General features: G+C 37.5%; 1 protein-coding gene and 1 pseudogene across 10 annotated transcripts in view; one reads left to right on the top strand and one right to left on the bottom strand.

Annotated features, from left to right (window-relative positions):
* PCCA (propionyl-CoA carboxylase subunit alpha) overlaps window positions 1-25,015 on the top strand; it is a 435,628-nt gene that overhangs the window by 261,935 nt on the left and 148,678 nt on the right. For all 10 annotated transcript variants that reach the window (XM_086708562.1, XM_086708568.1, XM_086708558.1 and 7 more), the window contains one exon: window positions 22,953-23,055. In XM_086708562.1, coding sequence (XP_086564688.1) covers window positions 22,953-23,055 — 103 coding nt within the window. The remainder of the gene's footprint in view (window positions 1-22,952; window positions 23,056-25,015) is intronic.
* LOC112861474 (tubulin alpha-1A chain-like) lies at window positions 8,568-10,147 on the bottom strand (annotated as a pseudogene).

Raw genomic sequence — 25,015 nt, 5'->3', positions numbered from 1 at the left:
TTGCAGGAGAATTTCTCCATTCCCTGCAATGATTCCAGAAGCTCTTGCACACTTCATCAGTATTATTGTAATTCTTTGGCTGCAGGATATTTGGCAGCTGTTGCACCCCACTGGCAAATCCTATTCATACTTCTTTCCCATTCACTACTGCCATTGGAGAATTGATTTCTCTCTCCTCTACTCTAACCTTTCCCAATTCATTTTGGATTGTTCAATGTGAAACATTTTAATTTCATATCATACAGCTATTCAGCTCACAATCCCTTTTTTAACCTGTCACCAGGGTAACAGCATAGCATGCTTTCTTTAGGCAATCAAGTTTTTATTTCACATGCTTAATGTTGCATTAAATGTTTGCATTTTGTTTAACCCCCCTTAAATACTTTGAACTCTGAATATGTTTTATAGGATAATGAAATCCTTGATTTTTGAATTGAAACTAAGTCAACACCATCACTACATTCATAGTAAAATGTCAAACGATTAATTTACATAATTCAAAGATTATTATTAAAACTCCCAAGTTAGCCGATCTGTGTAAAGCAATTTTCTGTAGGTAATGGAGGAATATTTGTATATATTTATGTTTTTCCTGGTTCCAAAAAAAAAGATTTAAAGGGGATTTAGAGAGATTTAAACAAGGAACATTTCAAAAGAGCAATGGAATTAGTACAAATGGAAAAATATATCTTTTGAAGATAATAATTCATTTTTCAGTATTATGTTCTTTTCTCTGTGTATGTACTTAAATATATATACTGTAGTAATTTATGTATTTGGTGATGGATGAGGTAATCTACCAGAATGAAATTAAAAGTCTCTTGTAGGTGATTGATTTGGGCATTGTGTTCATTAATAGCTATTTATCCATTTACTTCAGTACAGACGTTACCTCACAGATGTTGCGAGTTTGGTTTTAGCCTACCACAGTAAAGTAAATACTGCAGTAAAGCCAGTCAGATGAATTTTTTGGTTTCCCAATGTGAATAAAAGTTATGTTTACACTATACAGTAATCTGTTAAATATGCAAAGCATTGTGTCTAAAAAAGCAATGTGCACACTTTAATTTTAATACTTTATTGCCAAATAAATGTTCACCATCATTTGAACTTGCATTGAGCTGTAACCACCAGAAATCACTGTAACAAATCTAAAAACTTTGAAATATTATGACAGTTACCAAAATGCAGCAGACACAAAGTGAGCAAATGGAAAAGTGGTGTTGATAGACTTGCTTGAGGCAGGGTTGCTACAAACCTTCAGTTTCTTTTTTTTTTTTTTTTTTTTAAGCAATATCTGCAAAGCCCAGTAAAGCAGAGTGCAGTAAAATGAGTTGTCCCTGTGCTACTTTGTCTTTAAATAATCCAATAATAATGATAGATTAGTAAAGATGAAAATTAGTATGTTTAGATCTTGATTCTTTGAATTGAATAGACTTGAGCTGTCTTTATAGAGCTACTTTCCATCTTTATTTTTTTTTTAATTTTTTTTTAATGTTTATTGATCTTTGAGACAGAGAGAGACAGAGCATGAACAGGGGTGGGTCAGAGAGAGGGAGGGAGACACAGAATATGAAACAAGCTCCAGGCTGTGAGTTGTCAGCACAGAGCCTGATGCGGGGCTCGAACCCACAAACTGCGAGATCATGACCTGAGCCGAAGTTGGACGCTTAACCGACTGAGCCACCCAGGCGCCCCTCCATCTTTATTCTAAATAACAGTTTCAATGAAATTTGTTCCGTGAATATTATGAAATTTGGAATAGTCCAAGAAATATAAAGAAATGTGTATGGAAAGCAAGAACGTAGATTAGTTAATAACCCATGTTGTTTGAAAGCACTGTTAATTAAAAAAGTATATATTGACATAGTACCTCTTTAAGTATCCTAATACTCCCCTATACAATCACTAATGTTTTTGCATTAATCTATAGGATAAACTTCGAATTAACCTATTTTTTCTTTTATACTATCTTTTTATTTTACTTAAAAAAAAACTTATGATTTAGTACTCTTTAGAATTTGTGGCCTCACACAGTGTGTCAGACTAATTTCTAATTTCATACCTTCAATGCCCATGTGTCATAAGTGGCCCTGAATCTAGGTAATGTTGGTCTAGATGACCAGTATCTTGACCATCTACCTCACAAAGGTCACTTTGTTTTGGTAGAATAAATTCCTGAATATATATGTTAATGGTAATAACTTTTTACCTTCAGAATTAGAGTTATTAGATTATTCCAAAAATAACAAATAGCATGCCTTGTGGTAAGTTGCTTGGGCTTAGAGTAATAACAAAATTCCTTCCATTTAAGAAGCTTAAAATAGAATGGAACAGGTAGACATTAAACAGATGATTATCCGCCCTGAAAACTGCTAGAGAAAGAGTGCAGCGTGAGTGAAGTGTGAAGGAAGGGAATCTCATTTGCAGGTCAGCTGCACTATGTGAATATCCAGTTTTCAATAAAAAGTTACAAGACATGAAGAAATATGGAAGTATGTCCCTTTTACAGGTTAAAAAATCAATAGAAACTGTTCAGAAGGGTGGCTGAAATGTTGTGTTTTATTATGCCATAACCTTAAATAACCTGTTAAAAATATGTTCAAAGGACTAAAGGAAACCAGATACAAAGAAGTAACAGTATGGCAACCATGTCTCACTAAATAGAAAATATTGATAAAAATTCCAGAGATGAAAATACAATGCCTACAATGAAAAAGTATACTAGAGAGAACTCTACAATAGGTTTGACCTGGCAAAAGAAACCATCAGCAATTTTGAAAATACATTGAAATTATCTAGTGTTAGGAATAAAAAGAAAAATGAACAGAGCTTCAGAGACCCATGGGACACCATCACATGTACCAGCATACATGCTGAATCCCAGAAGGAGAGGAGAAAAAAGATAAAGGAATGGAAAGAATAAACCATAGCTGGGATGCCTGGCTGGCTCAGTCAGTAGAGCATGTGACTCTTGGGGTCATGAGTTCAAGCTCCACTTTGGGTATAGAGCTTACTGGAAAAAAAGAAAATGAAAAAGAAGTCATTGCAAAAAACATCACAAATTTCATGAAAAACATTAATCTGTACATTCAAGAAGTAGATAAATTAGAAGAAGCTCAAAAAGTTCTGTATCTACACACATTATTGTCAAACTGTCAAAACCAAACAGAATCTTAAAAGCGGCAAGAGAAAAATGACTCCTCCTGTGCAGTTAACATCTCATCAGAATCAACGGAGCCTTGATGATATAAATGAAGTGCTGAAGGAAAATAAAAACACAAAGAATGTCATCAAAGAATTCTATATCCAGCAAAACTATCCTTTAAAAAATGAAGGAGACATGAAGACATTCCCAGGTAAACAAAAACCAAGAGAATCCATTGCTAGTAGACCTATCCAACCAAAACTCAAATACACATGAAGTAATAAAGAGCACTGGTTAAAGATTAGTACATCTTTTTTCTTATTTAAAAGACAAATGCCCTTAAAGATAGGGGTGCCTGGGTGGCTCAGTCAGTTAAGCATACAACTTTTGGTTTTGGTCCAGGTCATGATCTCAGGGTCATAAATCTAGTTCTGTGGTCAGGCTCCATGCTGGGTGTGAAGCCTGCTTAAGATTCTTTGCCTCTACTCTCCCTTGCTCAAGCATGTCTCTAAAAAGTGGGGTAGGGGGATGCCTGGGTGGCTCAGTTGGTTAAGCATCTGCCTTTTGACTTTGGCTCAGGTCATGATCCCATGGTTCATGGGATCGAGCCCCATGTATGCTTGGAATTCTCTCTCTCCCTCTTTCTCTGCCCCTCTCCCCCTTGTATGCCCTCTCTCTCAAATAAATATTTTTTTAAAAAATTTAAAAAGTCAACTTAATGCAGTAGTTATAATTGTAAGTTAGTAGGTGCACAATATATACAGATGTAATTTCTATGACAATAAGATATGTAAGGGTGGAGGAATTAAGATATATTGGAGCAGATTTTCTGTATGCTATTGCAATTGAGTTAGCATTAATCCAAGCTATAGTGTTTAAATGTAAGGTGCTAATTTGTAATCCCCAAGGTAACCACTAAGAAAACTGCTTTTAAAAATAGTAAATGAGGGGCACCTGGGTGGCTCAGTCGGTTAAGTGTCCGACTTTGGCTCAGGTCATGATCTCACAGTTCATGAGTTCAAGCCCCGCATTGGGCTCTATGCTGACAGCTCAGAACCTGGAGCCTGCTTCAGATTCTGTGTCTCCCTCTCTCTCTGCCCCTCCCCTGCTAATGCTGTGTCTCTCTCTGTCTCAAAAATAAGTAAAAACATTAAAAAAATTAAAAATAGTAAATGAAACATTAAGGGAATTAAAATGGTACAACAGTTGAAACAAAAGAACGCAGGGGCACCTGGATGGCTTAGTCAGTTAAGCATCCAACTTTGGCTCAGGTCACGATCTCACCATTTGTAGGTCCGAGCCGTGCATTAGGCTCTGTGCTGACAGCTCAGAGCTTGGAGCTTGCTTTGGGTTCTGTGTCTCCCTCTCCCACTTCCCCTCCCTGGCTTGGCTTATGCTCTGTCTCCAAAATATAAACATTAAAAAAAATTTTTTTTTAAAAGGCAGTAATGGAGGAATAGAGAACAAAAAAAGACATAACCTATAACAAGCAAAAATTAAAATGAGAGATGTAAATCCTACTTGATGCATATATTAAATGTAAATAGATTAAACATGCCAATCAAGGGTAGATATTGGCAGAATGGGTAAAAAGCAAGATCAAACTGTATGCTTTGTACAATAGACCTGCTTTATTGTTATTTTTAAATTTTTCCGTTGTTTATTTTGTTAAATCCTGATAAGTATACTCTTTAATTCCCATCTCCCTTCATTCCCCTGCCTTCTGGTAACCATCATTTCTCTGTAGTTAAAAGTCTGTTTCTTGGTTTGTCCCTTTTTTTCCCCCTTTGCTCATTTGTTTTGTTTCTTAAATTACCCATGAGTGAAATCATATGCTAATTTGTCTTTCTCTGACTGACTTATTTCACTTAGCATTATACTCTTTAGCACTCTCCATGTGGTTGCAAATGACAAGATAAAACAGAAGATCGGGGGTACCTGCTGGTGCATTTAGTTAAGCATCAACTCTTGATTTCAGTTCAGGTTATGATCTCATTGTTCATGGGTTTGAGCCCCATGTCAGTCTCTGTGCTGACAGCTCAGGGCCTGCTTGGGAATCTCTCTCCCTCTCTCTCTGCCCCTCCCCCATGTTCACTTGTTCTCTTTCTCTCTCAAAAAACAGAAACAAAAACAAAACAAAGATTGAACTGGATGCTTTTTACAATAGGGTATTTCTATTATTTTTTTTTAATATAATTTATTGTCAAGTTAGCTAATACATAGTCTATACAGTGTACTCTTGGCTTCAGGAGTAGATTCCCATGATTCATCATTTACATATAACACCCAGTGTTCATCCCAACAAGTGTCCTTCTCAATGCCCATCACCTATTTTGCCCGACCCCCCCCACCCCCATCAACCCACAGTTTGTTCTCTGTATTTAAGAGTCTCTTATGGTTTGCCTTCCTCTTTGTTTGTAACTATTTTTTTTTTCCCTTCCCTTCCCCCATGGTCTTCTGTTAAGTTTCTCAAATTCCACATGAGTGAAAACATGAAATCTGTCTGTCTCTGACTTATTTCACTTAGCGTAATATCCTCCGGTTCCATTCACGTTGTTGCAAATGGCAAGATTTCATTCTTTTTTAATTGCCGAGTAGTATTCTTGTGTGTGTGTGTGTGTGTGTGTGTGTGTACACACACCATGTCTTTTATCCATTCATCAGTCAATGGGCATTTGGGCTGTTTCCATATTTTGGCTATTATTGGGCTGGTATAAACATTGGGGTACATGTGCACCTATGAATCAGCACTCCTGTATCCTTTGCATAAATTCCTAGTAGTGCTATTGCTGGGTTGTAGGGTAATTCTATTTTTTTCAAGTTTGTTTATTTTCAGAGAGAGAGCACAAACAGGGTAGGGCCAGAGACACGGGGAGAGAGAGAATTCCAAGCAGCCTCTGCACTGTCAGCACAGAGCCTGATGTGGGGCTTGAACTTATGAACCATGAGATCATGACCTGAGCCGAAATCAAGAGTTGGACACTAACTGACCTCGCCACCTAGGCATCCTGGGTAATTCTATTTTTAATTTTTTGAGGAATTTCCACACTGTTTTCAGAGTTTGCATTCCCACCAACAGTGCAAGAGGATTCCCCTTAATAGAAATACTTTAGACTCAGAGACACAATAGGTTGAAAATAAAAGGAGAGAGTTATTAGACAAATATTATATTTACAATACTAATATTGTTATTACTAATACTAATATCAGACAAAATTTTAAGACAAAAATTGTTACTGGAGATAAAAAGGGATATTTTATAGGACTACATAACACAATTGTTAGAAACTATAATACCCCACTTTTAGTAATGGATAGAACAATTAGACAAGATAAGGAAGTAGAAGACTTGAAAAATACTATAAACCAAATAGATGTAATACAGATCTGTAGAACAATCCACCCAACAACACCAGAGTATGCAATTTCTCAAGTGCATGTGTGACATTTTCCAGAAAAGACCATATCATATGCTAAGCCATAGAACAAGACTCAGTAAATTCAATAGGATTAGAATTATACAAAGTATCTTCTCCAACCACAACTGAATGAAATTAGAAATATACAATAAAGGAAATGAGAAATTCACAAATATGTGGAAATTAAGCAACCCTAAAAAACCAGTGGATTAAAGGAGAAATCACAAGAGAAATTAGAAAATATTTTGAAATGGATGTAAACAAAAACATGGTTCAAAAACTTATGGGATGCATTAAAGCAGTGGTTATTAGAGGGAAATTTAGAGCCAGAAACACAGATGTTACAAAAAGAAGAAAGATACCAATCACGTCATCTTCCACTTTAGGAAAATAGAAAAAGAAGAGCAAACTAAACCCAAAGTTAGCAGAGGGAAGAAAATACTAAAGATTAAAATGAAAATAAATGAAATAGAGAATAGAAAAACAAGAAAGGAAATTAATAAAAGCAGTATTTGGGAAGATCAACAGAAATGCAAATCTTACAGAAGACTGTAAGAGAAAAAGACTTCCAACAGTTAAAAATGGTAATGAAAGAGGAGGTATGCATACAGACTTTAGAGAATTAAAAAGGATTATAAGGGAATAACTTGACCAGATATTTACCAACAAATTAGGTAACATAAAATGGAGACATTCCTGGAAAGATGCAAGCTACTGACATGGACTCAAGAAGAAACAGAAAGTCTGTATAGATCTGAAAGAGACTGAATTGGTCATCACAAAACTTCCCAAAAGGAAGAGCCCAGGACCAGAAGTCTTCACTGATGAATTCAATCAAGTGTTCAGAAGGGAATTAACACCAATTCCTTACAGACTTTTCCACAAATAGAGAAGAGAAACATTTGCAACTCATTCTATGAGAGCAATATTACCATCATACTAAAATCAGATAAAGATGTTATGAGTAAAGGAAACCGGAGATGAAAATCCCTCATAAATGTTAATGCAATAATCCTCCACAAAATACTACCAAATGGAACCCAGAAATATATAACATAATTATACTCTGTAACCAAGTGAGATCTGTTTTAGGAATACATAATTGGCTTAATATCCAAAAATTGGTCAATGTGATAAACCGATTAATAAAGGACAGAAATCACAGTATTATCTCAATAAACGCAGAAAAAAAAAAAAAAACATTTGATAAAATCCAGCAGCCTTTTGTGGTAAAAACCACAGTAGAATAGAAGGGAATTTCCTCAGCCTGATGAAGGCCATTTCTGAAAAACCTACAGCTAACATTGTATTTAATAGTGTATGACTGAATGTTTTTCTCCTAAGATCAGGAATAAGACAAGGATATTTGTTAATTTTGTTGAGCATTGTACTGGAGTTCCTAGTAGGCCAGTTTGCCAAGAAAAATAAAAAGTGTCAAGTTGGGGAAGAATTAAAACTATATTTCCAAATGATATGATCTTATATGTAGGAAGTCTTAAGGAATTTACAAAATAAAATTGTGTTTTGTTTTTTTGTCATTTAAGACAGGGAATACTTTATTCACACCCATCAGAAATGGACAGCTTGGGTCTGTAACAAAGCATTGTGTTTTATTTTTTATTTTTTTTATTTTTAAAAAAAAAATTAACATTTATTTATTATTGAGAGACAGAGAGACCTAGAGTGTGAGCAGGGGAGGGTTAGAGAGAGGGGGAGACACAGAATCTGAAGCGGGCTTCAGGCTCTGAGTTGTCAAGCACAGAGCCCGACGCACGGCTTGAACTCAGGATGTGAGATCGTGACCTGAGCTGAAGTCAGTTGCCCAACCAACTGAGCCACCCAGGCGGCCCCAAAGCATTGTGTTTTAAAGCGTAGGTCCGTAATTGTATATGAGACCATACACTGGTACATACATACTAACTGATCAGAGCACAGCTTTTCAGTGTGCAAAATAGAATAAGCTTTCCTGTAAGAGCAGCACCTTTGTGAGATTTTTAACATTAGTATTCTTCACCCTCTCCTTCAACAGAATCCATTCCAACCTCCTCATAATCCTTTTCAAAGGCAGCCATGTCCTCACGGGCCTCAGAAAACTGTCCTCCATACTCTCACTCACATATCAGTGAACAAAGGCATGCTTGTCATACATTAGGTCAAATTTGTGGTTCAGGTGAGCTCAGGCCTCACCAGTGGCTGTGGTGTTACTCAGCATGCACACAGCTCACTGTTCTTTGGTGGGTCTTCACCATGTACTGCAGTGGGAGGATGGTAATTAATGCCAGCTTTAAGGCACTGGGGCACAAGTCAACAAACTAGATGGTATGCTTGGTCTTGATGGTGGCAGTAGCAGCATTGACATCTTTGGGAATGGTACGATAGGCAGCAAGCCTTGTATTTACCATGGCGAGGGTCACATTTCATCCTTTGGTTGGCTGGCTCAAAGCATACATTGGTGATCTCTGCTACAGAAAGCTGTTCACGGTAGGCTTTCTCAGCAGAGATGACGGGTGTATGTGGCCAGAGGGAACTGGATACAGGGATAGGGCACCAGATTGGTTTGGAATTCTGCCAGATCAACATTCAGGGCTCCATCAAATCTGAGGGAAGTGGTGATGGAGGGCACAATTTCACCTATCACCCTATTTAGGTTAGTGTAGGTTGTGGACTCAATATCAAGGTTTCTGTGACCTTCATAGATGCCCTCATTGTCTACCATGAAGGCACAATTAGAGTGCTCCAGAGTGGTGTGGGTAGTGAGGATGGAGTTGTAGGGCTCAACTACAGTTGTGGAAACCTGAGGTGCTGGGTAAATGAAGAACTCCAACTTAGACTTTTTGCCTTAACTGACAGACTTTCCAGTGAACCTGGAATCAGTTTCTTCTCCAAAGCTATGGACAACCAAGAAGCCCTGAAGACCTGGGCACTGGTCAGCCAGTTTCTGAATTCAGTCCAAGACAATGTCAGTGATCTATTTGCCAATGGCCTGGTGGCTTCAGGCGTAGCATCTTCCTTGCCTTTGATGAGCTGCTCAGGGTGGAACAGCTGGTGGTAGGTGCCAGTGTGAACTTCATCAATGACTCTGGGTTCCAGGTCTGCAAACACTGCCCTGGGCACATGCTTGCCAGCACCCACCTCACCATCTCATTCAAGAACTTGTTGGGGCGCCTGGGTGGCTCAGTCGGTTAAGCGTCCGACTTCAGCTCAGGTCACAATCTCACAGTCCGTGAGTTCGAGCCCCATGTCGGGCTCTGGGCTGATGGCTCAGAGCCTGGAGCCTGCTTCCCATTCTGTGTCTCCCTCTCTCTCTGCCCCTTCCCCGTTCATGCTCTGTCTCTCTCTGTCTCAAAAGTAAATAAACGTTAAAAAAAAAAATTAAAAAAAAAAAAAAACTTGTTGAAGGAGTCATCTCTTTCCCCAGTGGTTTTGTCAGTTGGCATCTAGCCATCGGGCTGAATGCTGTGTTCCAGGCAGTAGGACTCCCAGCAGGCATTGCTGATCTGGACACCAGCTTGGCCAACATGGATGGAGATGCATTCACACATGGTTGCTGCTTTGTGGCTGCTGAACAGATGGCGGTGAGGAAGAGGAGAGGTTACTTTTACGGCATGACTGTTAAGTGGTTGATGTAAGAGAACTTCAGGAATTCATAAAATCGATTAGAACTAATGACTTTTGCAAGGTTGCAAGGTATAAGAATGATATACAAATACCAAATTTATTTTGATACAGTACCAGCATACAAACTGAAAAAGCAATTAACAAAACAATTTTATTTATGAAAGCACCAAAAAGAATGCAATACTTAAGCTTAAATTTTTCTACATAGAAGTGCAAGACTTGTGTGGCAAAACAATTGTTGATAAATTAAAGACAACTTAATTGGATAAATTTCCCCTATTCATGGATCAGAAAACCTGATACTGAGATAGCAGTACTCACCAACACGTTATACAGATTTTGTGCCATCTGTCTCTCAATCCCAGCTGTATTTTTTGCAAAAAAAAAAAAAAAAAAAAAAAAAAAAAATATTACAAAATTTGTATGAAAGTGCAAGGGACACAGCATAGCCAAAACAGTCTTGAAAAAGAACAAACTGGGACTTACACTTCCTAATTACAAAACTTGCTACAAAGCTATAGTAATCAAGACAGGGTTGTACTGGCATAAGGATAAATATGTTGATCAATGGAATAGAATTGAGGGTCCAAAAATAAATCGTTACACTATGATCAGTTGATTTCAAAAGTATATGAAGGCAATTTAGAGTATTTAAGTATAATTTTTTCAATAAATGCTGCTGGAGCAACTCTACTGGCTATCTTCATGCAAAAGATGGAAGCTAGTTCCCCCCATTACACCATACACAAAAATGAACTTAAAAAAAAAATCACAGTCTTAAAAGTAAGAGCTTTGGTTCACTTTTGGTTAGGGGATGATTTCTTAGGTAAGATGCCAAAGGTACAAGAAACAAAAGAAAAAAACTTAAGTGCTTTAAAAGCAACATCAAGAAAATGAAAACACAACCTATGGAATATGAGAAAACACTTGCAAAACATATGTATGTTGCTAGGAAACTTTTTTTTAATGTTTATTTTTGAGAGAGAGAGAGAGAGAAAATGTGAGTAGGGAAGGGGCAGAGGGAAAGTGAGAGAGAGATAAAATCCCAAGAGACTCTACACTGAACAGAGCCTGATGTGGTCTTGAACTCATGAACCCTGAGATCGTGACCTGAGCCGAAATCAAGAGTCGGACACTTAACCAGCTGAGCCACCCAGGTGCCCTGCTAGGAGACTTTTCTCAGAATATGTAAATAATGCTTATATAACTCAATAATAGAAAGATAACCCAATTTAAAAATGGGCAAAGGACATGAATATAAATTTTTCCAAAGAAGATATACGAATTACCAACAAGCCCATGAAAAGAGGCCCAGCACCGTTAGTCATTAGGGAAATGCAAATCAAAACCAAAATGGGATACCATTTTATATCCACTAGAGTGGCTGTAATAAAAACGACAGACAATATCAAAGTGTTGGTGAGGATGTGGAGAAGTTGAAAGTCTCATACATTCTTGGTAGGAATTTGAGTAAAATGGTGCAAACCTGGAAATAATTTGGCTGTTTCTCACAATGTATGACATTACCGCATGACCTAGCCATTCTACTTCCAGGGTTATACCCAAGGGAAATGAAATCATATGTTCACAGAAGTGTTGTATATAAATGTTCATACATTTTCCATAGTAAATGAGCAGTAGAAACAACCCTAATGTTTCCAAAATGATGAATGGATAAATAATATTAAATGGGATGTATTTATAGAATGGAATATTATTCAGTGATAAAAAAAAATAAATGAAGTATTGGCACTTCCTACACCATGGATGAAATTTGAAAACACTATGCTAAATGAAACAAGGCAGTCATAATAGGCCACAAATTCTTTGTTTCCATTTTTATGAAATGTCTAGAATGAGCAAAGCTATTGAAATAGAAGGGACTTCAGTAGTGGTGTAGGGGGAGGTGAGTATGGAGTGACTGCTAATGGGTCCAGATTTTCCTTTTTGGGGTTATAAAAATGTTTCAAAATTGTCTGTGGTGATGGGTACACAACCCTGAATATACTAAGCATCATTGAATTGTGCAGTTCAGGTGGGTTAAATTTATGGTGTTTATGTCAATAAAAGTGCTTACGATTTTTGAAACTTACATATTTTATATTTAAGGATTTATTTTCCTGTTGGCATAATAGAAGTTTAAAATTTAGGAATTAGCTGAGATGATGTATCTTCTCACATGATGGAATCTTCTTTAAGATTATTCTCATGATTACAAAATGTTTATGTGACTGCTCTCAATTTAGTTCCATGAATAAACGTGTACAGAAGTCAAGTGTTCCTGGGCTACTACTTGGCTGGTGGAAGTGGTATATATATGTGATCCAGTATTCTCCTATTTTTATTTCCTCCTCTGCCTTTGAATGCAAGTGAAAGAAAGTTAAATCAACATAGAGAGTTTCTACTTTCTGTAATGGTTATGTAGCTTATTTCCAATTAACCTTCCTCCAAATAACAATGGCAAGCTCTGGAGAAGATATACAACTATTATTAGAAGGCTCTGGATGACAACTAAAACCAGTCAGAATTTGAATGGATTTTGAGTGTTTGTCGAAGGAAAACACACTGGATGACATCCACCTTTGTATGGCATTTCCCCTGTAGGTGGTCACCATTGCATGTGCGCATCAGGACATGGTAGAACTCAGGAGTTAGCCCCAATCTTATTGACTTGAGGTCTTGGAGAATGATGCTTAGAATTGTAAGAACTGCTGAAGATTGGGCAGGGATCTCATGGCAAAAAGAGAGCAACAGTGAAGATTTCTATCTCTGAATTTAGCTTCACTCAAATAGATGATTGATTCCTGATATGTGCATGCATGAAGACTTTGCAAATCCCAGTGTATGAATCCCTCTGGAATGCTGAATGAACTGAGTTGAAGTTGTGTTGCTGCCTTTCAAACAGATGATAATGATTGGAATTTGAGCCTCATCAAATTTGAGGGGCTTGTAAACACTTCGAATTTTCCATTAAAACCCCAGAAGGATCATGTCTTAGGAGAAACACTGTTTCTGGAATAAGTGATTTGGAGTTTTAATTCAGTAAAAGCAAAACCAGAAAGACATCCTAGCACAACGCAAAGGTGAGTCTTGATGACTTCACAGTGATCAGTCAGTAATTTAACTGCCTGTTGAAATAAAAATCAGATTTTTTCAGGGGAAGATAACAGGAAAACTACAGTCTCTGCAACATATCCACAATCTGATGTACAAAAAACGATTCACTTGGCACACAATTCAAGAATTAAGTTGACCCATGGTCAAGAGGAAAAGCAGTTAGTAGAAGCCAACTATGATACTATAAGATATTGGGTTATGTATAAGACTTTAGCACAGTTATTAAAATTATTTTCAAATATTAAAGATCAAAATGAAGTAGTTAATAGGGAATATAAACATAGATCTGGAAACTAGGAAAGTACCAAGTAGAAATTCTAGATCGTAAAATGTATTGTCCCTGCAATGGAAAACTTACTGGATAGGCTGAAAAGCATATTGGTTAGTGCTGGCAGAAGGCAGAATGGGTAAACTTAGAAGAATAGAGACTATACACTCTGAAGAGAAAAGGTATTTCACAACATTGAAGAGACCCTCATTGACCTAGGTTCATAAGATCAGGAAGTCTAACTTATGTGTATTTGGAGCTACAAAAGGAAATAGAAGACAGAAAATGGGGTATAATATATCTGAAAATACGGAGTTTCTCTTCTTTAGATTGGGAAGAGGAAAGAATTCTGTGTGTGTCTTTTATTCAACTTTATACTAGTAAGTAACTTTATAGTAACTTTATACCCAGTAAGATAAGAAGTCATGGAGATCAGAAAGGGAGAAGTAAATCATTTCTATTCACCAAGGATGCAATAGTTTGCATGGAAAACATTAAGGAATCTATAACACAATTACTGAAATAAATTTAGCAGGGTTGCAGGATAAAAAGTCAATCATATAAATTGTTTCAGTGAACTAACAACAATGAGAAAATAAAAACAGTTTTGTTTAACAGCATAAAAATGTAGGCAAATAATTTAACAAAATAAATTCAAGACTGTCAGTTGTCAGAGTAGGTAAGGCATGAAAAACTAACAAAGTCTAAGGATTGGAAAGGAAGCTTTCCAGGACACCTTAATAGGTTACTTAAGAAAACTCTAAGGAATCTGTGATACAACTAATAAAACTAAGAAATAGGTATAATTTTCACAAAGGAGGTTCAAGACTGCCACACTTTGCTGAGAGAAATTCACAATATAAAATAAATTAGAGCTATTGTAGATAGGATAAAATGTTAAGGTGTCTGCTCTCCCTCCATTAATGAAGAGATTCAGTGCAAGCCCAAACGTAACCCCATTAGGGGGGCTGCTTTAGGGAGGAAGGAGAAGAAATTGACCTGTTTTGAAATTTTTGTGAAATGCAAAGGGATCTAGAACAGCTAATACCATCTTAACCGATGGACAAAGCTGCAGAACTTGGTATGCAAGTCTTTTTGAAACAACTAGATGAAACTCCTCTCTCCCATCACACAAGAAAATTAAGGATGAATCATAGGTCCACCTGTAAAACCTCTAAAGCAAAACATGAATATTTCTTCTGGGCCTTGCTGTAGTCAGAACACTTCTTAGCAAGGACATAAAAGCACTGAGCATAAAAGGGAAAATGCGTATGTTTTTATTCATATTAAAATTTTCATTAAACAACAAAGAGATATTATATGTTTGTTAGAATAACTAAAATCCCAAACACTGACAATACCAAATTGTGGAACAACAGGAACTTTCATTCATTGCTAATGGGAATGCAAAATGGTGCAGCCACTTTGAAAGACAGTTTAGCAGGTATTTTTCCAAAATGAAACATCCTTTTACCATGTGATCCAGTATTTGTACTCCTTGGTATTTATTCAAATGAATTGAAAATGTTTCTACCCTACAAACTGAATGTCAATGTTTATAGCAGCTTCACTCGTATTGCCAAAACTTAGAAGTAACCAAGATGTCCTTCAGTAGGTGAATGGATAAGTAAACTGTGGTACATCCAGACAATGGACTGTTATTCAGCAATAAAAAGGTATTCGCTGTCATCAAGCCACACAAAGACATGGAGAAACTTTAAATGCATAATGCTGAGTGAAAGAAGCCGATCTGAAAAGATTACATTCTGTATGATTATAGCTATACAGCATTCTGGAAAAGGCAAAATGGTAGAGATAATAAAGATCAGTGGTTGCCAGTGATTCAGGGGGATGGAGGGAAAGTTAAACAGGTAGAGCACAGAGCAATTTTAAGGTGAAATTATTCTATATGAAACCTTAATAGTGGAGACCTGTCATTATACGTTTGTTCAGACCCGTAGAATGTATAGCCCAAAGAGTGAATCCTAGTGTAAACTATGGACTTTAGCTAATACCAATTTATCAACCTTGGCTCATCAATTTTAACAAATGTACCACAGCAATGCAGAATGGTAATAACTGTAGCCAGGGTAGGGTGAGTGAGGGTATTTGTAGGAACTCTACTTCCTGCTCAATTTTTCTGGAAACCTAAAGCTGCTCTGAAAAATTAAGTCTGTTAATTTTTTAAAAACTGCTTTTTAAGAGAATTTATAAGCCTCAGGGGTGGTGCAGAATATTCACAAGACCTAAATCTGATAGAGGCTTTCTAAAAAATAACTCCCACAAATCAGTAAGACCAACATCTTAATTAAAAAGATGGACAAAATTTTGAAACAAGTGGCCAATAAGCACTAATATTGAGGTGCCCAACATTATTTGTCATAAGGGGAATGCACGTTAACCTGTAATGAGAAGTTTCTAAGCCACTGGCCTGACTAGAAGTAGAAACACATCACCAAATGGTGGCAAGGCTATGGAGCAAGTGCCATTGCTGGGGGGAGTATAGATATGTTTTAATACCTTGTAAGACAGTTTTGACAGTTTTTATAAAATTAAACATGGTTGCCCTCACATTTCCACTCTCAGAGTTTTTACCCACAAGAAATCAAAACTTCTGTCTTCAAAAAAGGCTCACACAAAGAGTGTTTATAGCAGGTTTGTTCGTAAGAGCCCCAAACTGGAAATAGCCCAAATGCCCATCAGCAGAAGGATGAACTAATTTTGGTATGCTGGTACCATAGAATACTGCTCTGCAATAAATATTGAACTGTTAACGTGAATGAGCCTCAAAACATTGCATTGGGCAAGGAAGAAAAGAAAGCTACATGCAAGAGTGCATGTTTTTGGAGTCTGTTTATGTGAAGCTTTAATCTATAGTTGAACTACTGGGGAAAAGGACAGATTTATTGGAATGATAAATGATGGAACTTACAGTTTTGAATTTCACTGTATATAAATCATAAATTAATGTATTTTTTTAAAAATCGGGTTGGGACACCGGGGTGGCCCAGTTGGTTGAGCTTCCTACTCTTGATTTTGGCTCGGGTCACAATGCCAGGGTCGTGGGATCGAGCCCCGTGTTGGGCTCCGTGGTGAGCATGGAGCCTGCTTGAGATTCTCTCTCTCTCTCTCTCTCTCTCTCTCTCTCTCTCTCTCTCTCTCTCTCAAATAAATAAAATGGGGTTGAAATAATAGAGGAGAGTTTCAGATATTTCACCATATTCTGAAAATGATGAGAATAACTCTTATTTTAGCGTTCATGTGCCAAGCACGAATCTGAGTGTGTTACACCTTTTACCTTCTTTAATCAACTTGTGGGGAAAGTGTTCTTACTGTCTTGGGCTCGCTGACCAGGAAATTGAGACACAAGGAGGAACAGTAACTTGGAAGGCCACATGGCTTTTGGGGTTGGTGGTCAGTCCATGACCAGGGCTTGCAGAGGCTAAACTCCATTGCCTTTCCTGACTGTTCATGCCCAGCATTTAAATTGAGAACCTGAAGCCTTTGATTAGTAGCACAAGAAATAGGGTTTGCATAATATTAAAATCTGTAAGATTATAAGTAACATTAGTATTCGGTTTCCTGATTCAGGTGTCGTTTGTGTTATTTGTAATGCTAATGACTCGAAACTTGAGGGTGTTCTGTAACCCTTTCTGGGCACTGTTTTGTGATACACAGCCTCATCTATTTGAATGTACACATTTTAAATTGCATATAAGCAGGATTCTGTTCCTCTACTGTGACAATTTCTAGCTTTGAAGAGCTTCTCTGAAAATGCTGCTTTTATCTTTCTTCTGCAGTGATGAACTTTAATGTTGGAGTGTTGTAAGTTCTCACATAATAAGGCTTAGATTTTTGTTTGCTTTGGCAGTAGACTTCTGTTTAAAATTCCTTTAATCTGTTCATTCCATGCTTATATTCATTTTGATAGCTGATGGCTCTGTGAAGAATTTTATATGAATTTATTGCACTAATAAAACTTGTATTTGTAATTCTTTTTCCATCCCAACTTGCTAAGAGTGAGTTTTTCAGCAAATTGCTGAATTTTTGTCCTCTTTAGATTTTTTTTTCCCTGGAGGAAATAAGAAACAATTCATATGCTAGATCTAAAGTTTCATTAAAATTGCTTATGCCCTGTCTCAGGCATTTTAAGTGGGCCATCTGTCTAAACATCTCTCTCTTTTTTTTTCTGATCATTTCCTCGACTTATTCATGAACCATGGGAGGGCTCCTTTGTAGTCGCCACATGTAGCTGGTCCCGTCTACCCCCACTGAATACATCTATGTGCTCGCATAACATATCTTTTCACCGTGCTGGAAATTCTCTGAACTTGGTTCAGATGAATGGCCCACTTTTCTGAAGGCCTTTTTCTTCCTGCAAAGATTTGTATGCAGAAGCTGACCTCTGTGGCTATGGAATGCAGCGTATTATTCTTGATCATTTTACAGACCACCCACTGTGAAAGTTATGATCAAGGATTGCTTAATGATTCTTTGACCACTAACATTGTTTTAACTCAGTGTTTCACTCCTAAATAGGTAATGGCACAATTGAAAACCAGCTTTTCTGAGTGTCTCATAATATGGTTTTGAGATGTTTATAATCCTTGATAACTAAAGATGCTGTGAGTTATGTTTACATAAAATCTGCCTTAAAACATGAAATGTAATGGTATTTGGTTACCCAAATTTGGGTATTTGGGTTAGTATTATTTACACATTTTTGAGTAAAATATTCCAATAAGTTAAATGCATTAATTAGCATTAACATTTGTGATAATCAGCTGACCGTTTTTACTATAAAATACAGAAACATTCAGTTTTATTGAGCATATTCATTCTGGTTGGCTGATGATAATCAAAGTGGACAGGTCTGGGTAAGACCTATTATTTGATTTGCTTTGTGAGTCTCTGTTTATGTGAATTCCCTTTTCCTGGGTTTTGGGGGTTTTGTTTGTTTTTTGAAGTAGTAGTTTAAATGATAACAGCTTTTCAAGTAACTAACAAGCTGCACAGATGAAATTTTTGATCAGATGTCAGCCTCTTTTACTAGGCACATAGTTCAGTAAAGAAGCTGTTTTCTGTGTAACATTACTAAACTGAGTCGAGTGAAACTCTAGGACTTTTTCTCTCCCTTTCCAGAGAGTTGTTCATAAAAATATTTGAGACTATTGTGGATTTGATGGATAAAAGGAACTCCTTTCTAAAATTTAAAATATAACTGTGAAGTGTAACTGCCACCATTATAAACACGTTTGTGCTGGTGGAATTGACATCAGTGTTTCAAAGTAATTATTAACATAGCCTCAATGATTTTGCAGAAATAGAACACATATACTTTTATACTTCCAGGCTGGTGCATGTTACTTTCTTTATTTGTAGTTTATTACAGTTTATTTCTACTGCCCAGTTTATGGATCTTTACACTGGGCATGTATGCCCAACGCCATCCATTTTATTTAAAAACAAAATAAAACAAAACTACTTTCAAACTTACATAAAGCCGGAAGGAATCTTAGCAGATTTTGTTTGCAGAAGAGTGAACTCATGAAGAGATTCCACGGTGTGACCATCTTGTATCTCAAGGGCTTGCTGTCACAGTGAAGCCTCTTTCCTACCTCCTAGTAACACATCACCTTAAAAGAAATTGTTAGGAAAGGGCACTTCAGGAGTTGTGTACTCAGAAGAAGCGACAGCTCCCCCATCACCTGCCCAGCGCTGCACCAGCTGTATTTCACAGGTGTGGAAATTTTGGGGCCAAAGTACTGGAGTCCCTGGGACCTTGTTAGTAAGGGAATGGACTGAGATTAAACCCCAGCATTTTAACTCAAAGGAGCCTGTGCTCTTTCTACAAGGTCCCTCTTGGGGCAGGTTCTAACATATATGAAACAGATGTGGGTCAAAATAAAACAATGGAAAAATAAATAGTAGTTAGGTTCTGAAGGGTGGCAACCGTATCTCGCCACCATCTGTAGGTTTGCTTTCTGTGGGAAAATTCAGTCTGGGTTCCAACCGGATGTCAGCATTAACTTCCCAGCTCCTCTGGAAACAGAGGCTTGTTGCATGACTGAAAAGAGTCTCCACATTTACTTGAAAGAATTACCTCCTTCAGGCTACTAAATTGTGAAAAATATTAAGCCTATAATGTAGGTTAAGTGGCAGGGAGCTCACTGAAGTTGTTTGTACTATGGTCAGTACCTATATGGTTAGGGAGCAGTTTATGAGAGAGATGATATTCTTCTTGAATAATCTGTTGGTTTGTGGAGCAGAAGGAATCCAGGGTTTCCCTTAAAGGGATTTCAGTTATGGGGGTGGGTGGAAATGAATATATAGCCCTATGGTTGGGACTAATCAAATTAATAAAAGTTAACATTTACATGCACTGTTTGATTTAGTTCTCAGTACATCATCACTGTGATGCAGATACTATTATATATCTAGATTGATTCCTAAGGAGATTGAGACTTAATAGTTTGCTCAAGAATGAATTAATGAAAGGGCTGTTTTTTTTTTTTTAATGTTTTTTAAAGTTTATTTTTGAAGGAGAGAGAGAGAGACCGAGCATGAGCAGGGGAGGGGCAGAGAGAGGAGGAGACACAGAATCCAAAGCAGGTCCAGGCTCTGAGCTGTCAGCACAGAGCCCGAGGCGGGGTTTGAACCCACAAACCGTGAGATCAGGACCTGAGCCGAAGTTGGATGCTCAACCGACTGAGCCACCTAGGCGCCCCAGAAAGGGCTGGGTTTTTAACCCACTTGTGCGAGTTACCAGAGCCTGGGTTTGTGACCACTGTGCTTATTTCTCCTGCTTGGTTTGGTTTGGTTTGGTTTGGGAAGTTATTTAAGGTTTTGGCGCAACCAGATACACAAGTCATGAATAATCAGAAATAAAACTGGATACGAAGAGAGGGACCTTATTTATAAGAAACTTGAATGGTAGGTAACTCAGTTAAGATTTCACCTGACATGAAGTAGAAAACCATGGAACAATCTTGAGCAGCAGAGGTACATAATTGTCAAGGATAGTAAAGACTTAGGAAAGTTTGGTTGCCAGTAATATAGCTGGGAGGTTATTTCTGTCATCACAAAACCCCTGAGAGGTTGGGGTGTTAGCCCCTTTGAAGGTAAACAGAGTGAAGTCTGGTGAGGTCCTTTATATAATGCAAAAAGAGCCAGGTAGTAAGCCAAGAGCTCAGGGGCCGTGCTCTTTCTGGAGCATACTCTGCCCCTTGGGTGACGTGGCCTCTCCCATGCGGTGCTCGGCACATAGTAGGTGCTCCTCAGATTGCTTCCTACTGCCCCCATCATCCCTTTCTCCCCAAACTCTGCTGGGACCTGGGAAACAAAAATAAGGAATGATCTTGATCTTTATTTTTATAATTTTTTAAATGTTTGAGAGAGAGAAAGAGCACGCAAGAGCATGAGTGGGGGAGGGGCAGAGAGTGGGAGACCCAGAATCTGAAGCAGGCTCCAGGCTCTTGGGTTGTTAGCACAAAGCCTGACTGAGGGCTCCAACTCATGAACCGCGAGATCATGACCTGAGCTGAAGTTGGATGCTTAACTGACCGAGCCACCCAGGTGCCCCAGGAATGATCTTTATCTTTTAGGAGCTTACAGGCCAATGAAGGAGACAAACTTAGATGCCTGTGGAATAGAGTGACAAAATAGAGGGGGGTGGGGTGTTGGCATACTGGAGCACTCTGCCCTGTGACACTTGTCTTCTCCCCCTCCCCCCCTCTTCCTCCTCCTCCCCCTCCTCCTCCCCCTCCTCCCCCTCTTCCTCCTCCTCCCCTCCTCCTCCCCTTCGTCTTCTTCCTCCTCTTCTTCCTCTTCCTCCTCCTCCTCCTCCTCTTCCTCTTCCTCTTCTTCCTCCTCCTCTTCTTCCTCCCCCTCCTCCTTCTCCTCCTCTGTGTCCTGTATGCTCTCCTGTTGTTCTTTCAAGCTCCCATGTGTGAAGCTCTGTCCTCTGAAACAGCCCTATTTAAGTTGCCGAGAGAATCGTCCATGTCTGCCATGTTCATTAGTAATGATTTGTTGATACATTTTAAAACGGTAATTTTCACTTCTCGAGTATTGAAGACATTTCTTCTTTTTCAGAAAATAAATAGTGGGCCAAATACAAATGTTCTCCTAAGTTATCCATCATCCTCCATTAGACCTTGTGTCTAGAGATGATTTGATTGTAATCATAGTTTTTGTGCCTGAATTTGTTTTCATTGAATACACAAAGAATCCTTTTGAAATTCACGGGAGGGGGTGTGACCTTGAAACATAACCTGCAACATTTTTTCGGAACTATAACTTAAGACAAGAGTCTGGGGGCGCCTGGGTGGCGCAGTCGGTTAAGCGTCCGACTTCAGCCAGGTCACGATCTCGCGGTCCGTGAGTTCGAACCCCGCGTCGGGCTCTGGGCTGATGGCTCAGAGCCTGGAGCCTGTTTCCGATTCTGTGTCTCCCTCTCTCTCTGCCCCTCCCCCGTTCATGCTCTGTCTCTCTCTGTCCCAAAAATAAATAAACGTTGAAAAAAAAAAAATTAAAAAAAAAAAAAAGACAAGAGTCTGGATAGTATCTGTGTAGTTGCTTTGTAAAATATTCCTTTATGACCATAGATAATGAAAACATGCAATATTTAAATTAGGCTAATTCACAAATGATTAAAATCTTGTTACTTTAAAAAATTGTGGGAAGTATTTGTATTCTAAAAATGTTTTTGTCTCTGGTTGCTTTACCCAGTTTTTCTGGACCATGTAATATGGATCATAGGCAAGAAAAGACCTGTGTATTAAGATTGTATTCTTACCCAAACAAACAAAATACCAAAAAGGAATGAAGGGATATACAAGGGAACTTTTGGAGGTGATGGATATGTTTATTACCTTAATTATGGTGATGGAAACACAAATGAATAACTATGTTCAAATTCACTAAATTGTATGTTAATTATATGCAGTTCTTATGCATACCACTCATAACTCAATAAACCCAGAAAAATGAAAGATTCACGTTGCAAATTTTTGAAAACAGTCTGGAACAGTAGCAAAATACTGAGAAGATATTAATATTGCATAAAGTTAATTTTTGAAAGTCATAGTTAAGCAACTCAAATTCATAGAATGGATAATGGTATTTGAATGGATGGCACTAGGACATTTATCCCAGAATGGTTACTGTTGTCCTTGGAATGTCTATGTGTTTTTTGTATGTTTGTTTTTAACTGCTCTAGTTTAAATCTGAAAGCTTTTTTCCAGGGACAGAGCCTTTTAAAATAATGATCTGAAATATAATCTGTGGCAATTTTACCCTGCACACTTAATGCCAAAGGAAAATCAGTTTACTAAGAGAATAATGTAAAATTACTAACTCCTTTTCTTTTTTTCTGCTTCAGAGTGCCTATTATTCAACCACAAGTGGCTAACTGGCAGCTCTCAGTAAAATTGCATGATGAAGTTCATACTGTCGTAGCATCAAACAGTGGGCCAACATTCTCTGTGAGTTTTATTTCTTTCTTTCTTTTTTTTTTTTTTTTGGCAGTCTTGAAAATTGATCTGTGCCTGTTTCAAACAATTTTTAACGTATTCAGCGACTCTCATCTTTTGAGTCTGTAACACAGCAATGTGCTTGTTTCACCTTCTTTAGGAAGCTGAATGTAAATGGGAGGTTTTGTTCTCTCATGTTAATTAGGAAATACATTCCTAGATTTAGCCACATTCTACACCCACTTCCTGACACCTGATTCATTTTCCTTTTGTTATTGAGAAGTAATACTTTTGTTTTTGTCTCAGAGAAGAGCATCTTTAAGTATAATTCCAAACATATGATAGCTGTGGTAGGTAATCACTCTTTTAAAACAAGTCATCTGAAGCCTATATAACATTTTCTTGAGACTTCATGTTGTGTGAGACATTCTTGAGGCTAAATTTACCTTGTGGTGACATTCCTTTTGTTTTGAAGGAATTTAAAACTTGAACTTAAACCCCTTGGATAATATCCATGATAGAACTGCTTTAGTTTAATTCGGGTCTGTACTAAGCAGTGTTACGTTAACATTTAGTGTTTACACTGTGTTATGAATGATATGTTTAAATTATATGATTTGAGAGTGAGTGCCAGAAAAATATCATGATATTGTGAAATGTTTTTCCTGTTTTATGTTCAGCCTGAACACACAGAAGCTTCTAGGTAGTTAGTGCAATGGATATTTTATTAATCTACATTTCTCTTCTCATGGCTAAGTTGCAATGAAATGTCATTTTGTTGTTTGGAAAACATGACTTTTTTATCAAAAGATTTAGACAGGATATGAAAATAAAAATAATATGATTTCATGAAAAGAAGAACTGGTGAGGCTGAGGTATAGGGTGGTAGTTTTTTCGCTTTTATGTGTATTTTTTTTTTTAAGTAAACTCTGCCCCCAACGTGGGGCTCGAATTCGTGACCCTGAGATCAAGAGTCACATGCTCTACCAACTGAGCCAGCCAGGCACCTCCTGGTGGCAGTTTCCTGATCCCAGCTAGAAAGTACCATCAGAGTTAGGAGAAGTCACTTATTCAACATATCCGTACTACATTCCTACCTTGTGCTAGGTAAGTGCTAGGCTGTTAAGACTGGAGAAGCTTATGTGGTAGTCAGAGTCACAGGTAAATGAGATTCATTCATGAGTGAAGGGTCATCTCCTTGGTTGTCTTTAAGTGTTGGGATTCATTCTGTGTGCCAAAATTGCTGAGGCATTTGTTCCTGAAAGGTATTTCACTCCACTCTGTTAACGTGAAAACTGCGGTGGAGTTAAACAGTTGTCTTATGATGTATTTTTTTGTGATGTACTTACCTGATTCCTTATGTTCCTCCTTTCTATATGATCATTTAAAAACCTAGCTCTATAAGTGGAGACTTAAGTGTATATCAGGTTGAGTAGCAAATAATGTGTATTGAATAGTAAAGAGTATTAATATTATAACATTTTCCTCAGGGAAGGTTAACTTTACAAAAATGTAGACTTAGCATAATTTTTAGTTCTGTACTGAGTCACCACTGAAGTGTTACTGTTCATCTGATACTCCAATACACTGTTTTTCTAAGCAGTGCCTTGCCTTAATAAGAAAACTGCTCAGATTACTTCTTAGAGCTGTTATTTCTTGGTGCTTGTTTCAGATTCCATGTTGAAAAACTAGAGACCATCAGCTCAAATGGTGTCTTTGAATTTTTCCAGTAGAATTACCTCTTGTTTTACTTTTTAGCTCATTAGAAAAGCAGGGCTGTTTTAAAAAAAACACATCAAAATTATTGCATTAAAAATTTCCCTGGAAAATATCCACCTTGATACATAGTATCAATAGCTACTTACCCCTATTTATTGGCTTTACAGTATCAAACCTAATGAAAAGCAGGTAATCCTGATAGTGTCTTTTTTTTCCTAAGTATATTTGGATTGAGTTTCATTTGACATCAGTG

The sequence above is a fragment of the Puma concolor genome, chromosome A1 (assembly GCF_028749965.1).
Source record: "Puma concolor isolate L17-30 chromosome A1, mPumCon1.1.hap2, whole genome shotgun sequence".
NCBI classification, from domain to species: domain Eukaryota; kingdom Metazoa; phylum Chordata; class Mammalia; order Carnivora; family Felidae; genus Puma; species Puma concolor.
Note: the sequence above shows the minus strand (reverse complement) of the source record. Positions and strands in the feature narration are given on the sequence as shown.